Raw genomic sequence first — 8,156 nt, 5'->3', positions numbered from 1 at the left:
TTCCTGGGTATTTTGTTTTGGCTGGCATTCCCCTGTAAAGCCTGTAAAGAAAAATCAAAGAAAGGCTAATTGACATTGATACAGAAGTTCAGTATAAAATTTTATTATGAATAAATTGAATTTCATGATTTTAATTTGCACTATTTCTAGTACTTACTAAAAAAAACCCTTTACATTAAAGTGAGTGTTATTTTTATGCTGTGGGAAAATTCTATCCCATATTCCAAACCTCATAATTGCAAGCAGCCAGATTCCCTGAAGCCCGGCGATTACATATTACAATAAACCATGCATATCCCTTCTTCAAGCAAAATTAAATTTACAAATAAATGTACTCATTAACATAGCCGTTTTGAAAAAGCACTAGCCACATTTTGATATAAAATTTTCTATATTTGCCTTGTTACATCTGTTTAAAATAGTACTGAAAGGATTTTTCCATATATATATTGGCACAAGTGGAGCATAAGACAACAAACACAACAAAAGAGCCACAGAGCTAATGTGCAATGATTGCACAATTTCAGGTAATTTTTCCCTCAAATTTTGTATCAAATGTGAACCTAAAGCTTGATAGCATGTATTTCTGAATAAACATGCACAAAATCAGAATTAAAATCACCATTAAAATAATTGATTTTTTTCAGCATACCTACTAACCTTTCCAATTCCCAGGCATGTTATATACATAATGGTAACTTATGCTGCTCTTGTTGGTACTGAAAAAGCCTCAGTTTTATCCTTTTCAAATATTTCCATGAAAACATGTTTTTTTGATGGGCCTCACTAATAACAAAAGTTAAATCTGATTGGCTTTATGGCAGTGTAATATGACATTATCTCCCTCTCCTATACAATCTGCTTTCTGGTTTAATCAGGTTATTCTATCCAATCCTTTACTAAAAGAGCAGCTGCTTTCACTAAAGGAAACATGGCATTGTCAGAGGACATTTTAAAACAAAATATTCAGGCTTGGGAGGGGGTAAAATTCCTACTGCTAACATCAGAATTATTGGAATCCAACTAAAAACTGAGTACATTAAAGGGATAGTCTCGTGTTCCCATAATGCTTGGCAGCCATTTTATAATGAGAACTACCCTAACCCCCCAAACAACAAGAGACCTATAAGTGAGGGTAGTATTTAAAACCCTCTCCTTTTACTAATAGCTCCCTAGCTTCTTACTGGGAAAATATACTGGTATCCAAGTGACTGAAGTAGTTCTCTCCCATTATTCCCTTAACTAAAAGGGTGAAATAGATCCTGTCTCATTACACCATTATATACTGCACATGCAAAAGTATTCTGTGATTAATAATATGCCTGAAAAATAATCTCAATTTCCAATAAGGAGTGAGATACAAAAAAGAGCAGCAGCACTCATCTTTGTTGGATTTTCCAAGGTAGATGTCATTCTGTATGTTTTGGAAGTTTCCTTCTGAACTTTCCAAAACTTAAAAAATACCACATATGCAATAATACACTTGTTCTTTGCAAAAGGTTTTAAAGTGATCCCCATTGCACTTGCCTCTTTTCAAAGATACAGACAAAAAGAGAGGGGAAGAGATGCCTAATTCATCCCGTGCAAATTACTAAATTATTTAAAGAAACCAATCCACGTAAATACATCAGAAAACTTTTAACTCATAATACAAGTTTACAATTTATAAAATTATGTACAAAATAAATGGCGTACAGGTAGTCCTTGACTTACGACCCCAATTGGGACCAGGCAGTCTGTCACTAAAGGGGTGGTCATTAAGTGAGTTGTGTCCAATTTTGACATCTTTTTTTGCTGCCGTAGTTAAGGGAATCTGGATTTTAAGTGAATCATGCAGTTGTTAAATGAAACCAGCTTCCCCCATTGGCTTTGTTTGTTGCAAACTGGCTGGGAAGATTGCAAATTGTGATGACTGCAACAGTTGCTAAGTACAAGGACCAGTCGTAGCTTTTAGTGCTGTCGTAACTTTGAATAGTCATTAAATGAATAGTGTTAAGTTGAAAGCTACCTGTACCACAATTCTAATCCCTCATAGAGATTTAAGAAAGTGCTCGATTTTCTTGCTGAGAATGCCTCCTTAAAGTAATAAATCCAGGATGGATAATTTCTAGTTATGTACTTAAAAATCAAAGGTCAGACAAACATTTTGCAAATAGGAAAAAGGATCAAAACATTTAGGAAATAGTATTATGCTTGCTAGACATTTTCAACTGGCTGAAGTGGTGCAAGCAAATTCAGTGATATTCAGTTTACAGCTACATTACTAAGTGAAAAACCAAAGCTGCCAGAAATTCCCAAGGTCAAATGAACTTCAGGGGCATTGAACTGAATATACAATTCTAGAGAAACATCAATGAATTCAGGATAAAATAACTTGCGAACCACATTAAATAAAACTTGGACATCTTAGTGTTGAATCTAATGCCATTTGTCAGCAAGATACTGCTGGAAAGAGTCTACTTGTAGCTTTCCCTGTCATCAACTTCAAATGTGCCCAGAGAGATTTAAGGAAACCTCCACAGCAAAGCTGGGATACAGAAGGAGGAACAGATTTTCTTTTATCCTTTTGCACAAATTGAATGCAAACCTTAGAAAAGCAACTGAAAATAACATAAAACAACATATACTTCAACAACTTTTCATGAGTAGGCAATACAAAAAAGAGGAAGATATTCTGTCTTTATCATTTTACACTATAAGCTTGGCACAGTTAAAATATTACCATAAAGGAAAACTGGATCTTTCACATATACCAAAGACATGATTTACAATAGTGCACAGTATAGAACCGAGGTGATCACATAATTTTACATGTGGGATGTTGAACTGCAACCCGCACTTCATCTTTTTTAGATATCTGTTTTGAGTAACTTACAAAAATGAGTTTATCATTATATCACTAGCTTTGGGTTATTTCAGTTTTTATTACATTCTTGGGTATGTCTGGGATCCAGTCCCTGCATGCCTATTAAAGCATCCCCTTACTATAATTCCTTGCGTGCATTGAAAGACCATCAGATTTGCATGTGATAGAGCGGAGAATATTGTCTCCCCTCAGCACAAAAGGAAGTGCTTTTTAATTGAGGCCCTGGAATTAAATCATTAGGCTGCTCCCGAAGCTTAAACGTAGAACAAGACCTAAAGCAAGAAATGACTAAAACGTGAACTTTGGGAACACATTTAATTTTAAAAAGGTAAAGGTTCCTCCGCACATGCATGCTAGTCGTTTCCAACTCTAGGGGCCGGTGCTCATCTCCGTTTCAAAGCCGAAGAGCCAGCACTTGTCTCCGTGGTCATGTGGCCGGCATGACTAAAGGCCAAAGGCGCACGGAACACTGTTACCTTCCCACCGGAGTGGTCCCTATTTTTCTACTTGCATTTTTTACGTGCTTTCAAACTGCTAAGTTGGCAGAAGCTGGGACGAGTAACAGGCGCTCACTCTGTTACGCGGCACTCGGGATTCGACCCGCCAAACTGCCGACCATCTGATCAACAAGCTCAGCGTCCTAACCCACTGAGCCACCGCGTCCCTCATTTAATTTTACCTTTAACTTAAACAAGGCTTTAATTCTTAGGTATCATTCAGGTTTTATTTCGCAGGTGATAAGAGCTTCATGTGTTTTAAGAAGGTTACTGGAGTGAACGAGAAGGAGGAAGATGTACTATGAAAGCACAGAAAATAGAGATCCATAAGGTTAATCTGATGAAATTAATTCATAGAATCCTTCTAGATGTAAGAGTAAAAGGTATTTTTAGTGCAATGTTAACTGGTATCCTCATTTCAGTTAGCACACTGAAGTTCAGTAGTTTATTTTTCTAACAAGGATCAGAAAGTTGTAGAAGAGGTTATTTTATTTATGTTAGAAGCTGAGATTAAAAAAGTCTTCAGAAATACCATTCAAGACAGTTGCAGTTCAAATCAAGAAATCGCATCATAATCCCCAGACACTTGCTGTTTGCTGCAGAGCTCTTCATTCGTATTCTATATGTACAATAGGAACAATGGTACTCCTTATGATAGCCCGCACATAAAACAGCGATGAAGCAAAGGCCATTCTAAGAAAATGTCATTTGACCATATTTTAATCATATAATTCTTCCAGAGTTTTGTAATCTGAATGCAATTGTTTCTGTGCAAATCTGAAAGTTCTACCTAACTCTGCCAAAGTAGTGTTCAATAAAAATAAATCAACCACCATTTTGGATCCTGCCAGGTTATAAAATGAGCAAGTGCTCATTTTACTAGTCATCATACTGAAAATTTACTGTTTGTTTCTAAACTACAGTACTTAATAATGTTCGATTTATTAAAATATTCAGAACATTTTTTCTGAAGGAAGAGTATGTGATTGAAGTATATGTTCCCTTCAAAAATACTAGCAGCAGAAGCCTTTGCTTTGAATTCAAAATTGCCATGCATTTAAATGTTAGCATTATTTTAAGATAAATCAGCTTTCAAATAATCCCTTCTCTCAATTTGTTTTGTTTTCTAAAACAACACAACTACACTGGTGTCTCAGAGAGAATGAGCTGCTGTGGTAATCAATTGTCCACAACAGAGAACAACAGGGATAAATGTTTGTTTTATGAATTCAAGGCCCTGGTTATGTATTGAGTTATTATTGGGAGTTCCGAAGTATGTCATCTCTGCATGCCTGTGGTAATATTCTGCTCTTTTCTCGAGAGCCAAGAAGACCAGCCCAATTTCCACCTAACTTTGGAATCTAGAGATGTCGGGAGATGGTGCATTGTCCTGATGCTCAATATGCAACTACAAGATAAATTACTTTGGCATTTTTAAAATGCAAAGTATTGCCGCCATTTAAATAGTAACGAAGCACAGTCATAAATAGTAACGAAGCATAGTAATTAAAACAGCCTAATCAAGAAACAATCAAGAAGAAAACAACACTCCCACCAACACTGACAGGGCAAGCCATATATAAACAGAACAGATCCCCACTCCCCTTTAGCACTGAAGATGTTATCTAATTGGGCAATGAAATGTCTTCAAGGGGGGAAAAAAACAAGCTCAGAGAGCATCAAAGACTCCACAGTTCAACCCTGAGCTGCAAATATTCTCTTATATTAGTAATGAAGGAATTAGGAAATCCGGTATTCAGTTGTTAATCCATAATAAGCTAAGACTCCCCCCAAAACATAATTGATTTAATAATCTGATTCCACAGCATTCCATCCGTGAATGCATCCTTTTGCTACTGAGTTTTACAAGAGGGGAGTGGGTAAACCACAAGTGTCTTAAAAATAAATGTTACTAAACATTCATTTCTCAGTCCCATCCATTTTAGTTTTGTAAACAGAAAATGACTGGAATAAAGGACATACTTCCACCAAAAGCAAGGTTCAGTTGACTATAGGAAATATAACATTACTCTTGTTCCATATTCTTGGCTGTTCCTGTGCAAATTTAATCACTGTCCGATTCTTCTTTGAATTTGGCTCTGATAGCCTGGCCATTCTGAAGTGGCATTTCTTCATAGTCACTCCTGTCCAAACATATTGAAGAAATGATACTTTAACACAAGCAGCAAAAATATTACAATTCCATACCATTTAAATTCTGGAATTCACTAGCTGAGCTCTTTCCAGGGAAGTACGCAAACTACATTCCTTTATTTGCTTTCAGCCTGTTTGGAAACTCCCATTTTTGACGCTTTTAAATTTGAATTGTATTAGAAGCATGGTATAATCAGTTTAATTTTAATGGTGTTTGTTTAAAGCAATATTTATTTCAAATTTTGCAGCATCAAAAACAGATTCCAGGAGAGTAATAAAAATCCTGAAAAAAATGAGCCACACAATTTTGACAGGGCTCATACACTCCACAGCTACTAATACTGCACTTGCCTGAAAATGGATAGCTTATAAAGCTAATTTCAAAGATATCAAACTCGAGACAAGAAAAAAAAATCAGGTACCAATCGGCATAACCCAAAAAGAATCAAGGTTAAGATTGGCTAAAAACTGACTAGGATCAGCCATAAAATTCCCAAACCTTTCTTTCAACCAATCTAACTGACTATTTACAGTATTTTTTTTAATTTTACAATATTTACAAGCTACATTTACAGATCTAAATAAGAAAATTGCTATTCTGCCTTATACAGTTCTTTGCTTTCAACAAATTTTGGAGATAATTCCACTGGCTTACTAGCTGCCTGGTGAACTTCGTAGATTTGCCATCTTTTTATAGAAGTTTTATTCCTTTTTGGGCAAAAAACCACGCACAACAGCAGTTTAACAATTTATGCCTACCTTTGCCACATATTCATTCCAGAAGTACTTCCTTATCATGTTTTTATTACAAAAACAACTTCCGGGACAGGATAGGTTTTTTTAATATAGGAAATGGAGAGGTCCGACAAAAAAGTGACAATAGGTTTTATAGAACATTACAGAAACAAAGTGGGATTGGTGACATTATTGCAAGTCTTACCCATAGATAACATCGTCATCTGAATCATTCAACATGGAAAAGGCTGGGTTGTCTTTCAACTGAGACTCTGAAAGATGTTTTGAAGGATATAATCAATAAATGCATCTCTCTTCCCCAAAGGTCAGTCATGTTATTAAAAGCCATTGAGATTCAAGGTGCTGGTAATGACCTATAAAGCCCTAAATGGCTTGGGTCCGGACTATCTAAGGGAACACCTGCTGCCGGCATCATTTATTTTATTTATTTATTTATTTGATTTGTATACCGCCCTTCTCCCTAAGGACTCAGGGCGGTGAACAGTGACATAAATAACAGAATGCACAAATACAGATATTGAAAACAAATTAAACCCTAATTTTGCTTAAATGCAGAAGATAGTTACCTTAAAACAATAATTACAACAGAACCCGTCAGACCAGACCGGATTGCTCAAACAGATATGTTTTTAGGTCGCGTCGGAAGGAGCGAAGGTTGGGAGCCATCCGGAGCTCAACCGGTAAACGGTTCCATAGGTCAGGCGCGCCCACAGAGAACGCCCTCCCTCTGGGAGCCACCAGACGGCATTCTCATGTTCCCATCGTCCTGTGCGCTTCCACAGGGAGGGCCTTCTCAGGGTACTGCCGGTTAATGAATGCCGGCGGGTTATTCCCAGGGGAAGGGCGTTCTCTGTGGGTGTGCCTGCCCTATGGAACCAACTACCTACGGAACTTAGGACTGCCCCCGACCTTCGCTCATTTCACCGGGACCTGAAAACTTGGCTCTTCGAGCTGTTTGGCCCAGACTGAGGTTTTTTTTATTTTAATTGGGTTTTAGATTTACTTTGGGGGCTTGAATTTAATTAATTGCTTTAATTGATTTTAAATTTTGTATTTCATGGTTTTAACTGCCTTGTAAACCGCCCTGAGTCCTACGGGAATAGGGCGGTATACAAATTCAATAAATAAATAAATTCAGGTCTCTTCTTCCTTGTCACTCTTTGGTGCCAACTGAGTGAATATTAAATCCTCCTCTCTGCTTCAGTTTTCATTTATTTATTGTTATAGGTTGGAATTGGGCAATCATTTGGTGTAAAGGGAAATGGGCATCTTACCTTTGTTGATTACTGTAGAGTGGGGAGGGTCACACTACATATGTTGGGACTGAGATTTTAGGGATAGTTTCGGATTTTGCATCTGTTATCAAAGAACGGTGCTACTTTTTTAAAGGGTCATTTTTCCCCCTCACATTCCTAATCTCAAAACACCTGGAAACTGCCAAGTTCAGATTGCCTAACAAATTTAGTTCTGGAAGGTATAATAAAAAAATACCTGATATAACATGAATGCCTACAAAGAATATAATTTTACTATGCACTGCACCATTTGGTACTAAACTTCATAGCTTATCCATAGGTTGGTCAAACTGCATTTCAAGCAAAAAAACAAAACAGAATTTTGCCAAAAGAAGTAACAGAAATTAACTTACCGTACAGGGCATTTTTTGATGGTGAATACACAAAGGCTAACGTGTATAGATAGAAATTTAATAAGCCATAGAATGATAAGAATTCTGCAGGTGATAACTGTCAAGGATATCGTTACTTATGAAACAATTCAACATGTCATCAAGATCTAAAGAACCATTCAAACAGCTGAATGAGCCCCATTTTATATTCCTCACCCAACAGTGATTTACACATTAAAACACTGAGTAAAAAGCC

At 36.7% G+C, this 8,156-nt stretch overlaps 1 protein-coding gene across 1 annotated transcript in view; it reads right to left on the bottom strand.

Moving 5' to 3' along the window:
• Window positions 1-81: 81 nt before the first annotated feature.
• The window catches only part of TMEM181 (transmembrane protein 181), a 33,213-nt gene continuing 25,138 nt past the window's right edge, over window positions 82-8,156 (bottom strand). Inside the window, exons 15-17 of the mRNA XM_081335995.1 lie at window positions 7,922-8,011; window positions 6,458-6,524; window positions 82-5,507 (exon numbers count right to left, since the gene is read on the bottom strand). Coding sequence (XP_081192121.1) covers window positions 5,429-5,507; window positions 6,458-6,524; window positions 7,922-8,011 — 236 coding nt within the window. The 3' untranslated portion in view covers window positions 82-5,428. The remainder of the gene's footprint in view (window positions 5,508-6,457; window positions 6,525-7,921; window positions 8,012-8,156) is intronic.

Source organism: Vipera berus (assembly GCF_964194415.1).
Source record: "Vipera berus genome assembly, chromosome: 1".
NCBI classification, from domain to species: Eukaryota; Metazoa; Chordata; class Lepidosauria; order Squamata; family Viperidae; genus Vipera; species Vipera berus.
The sequence above is the reverse complement of the archived record's forward strand: the minus strand, read 5'-3'. Positions and strand labels throughout refer to the sequence as shown.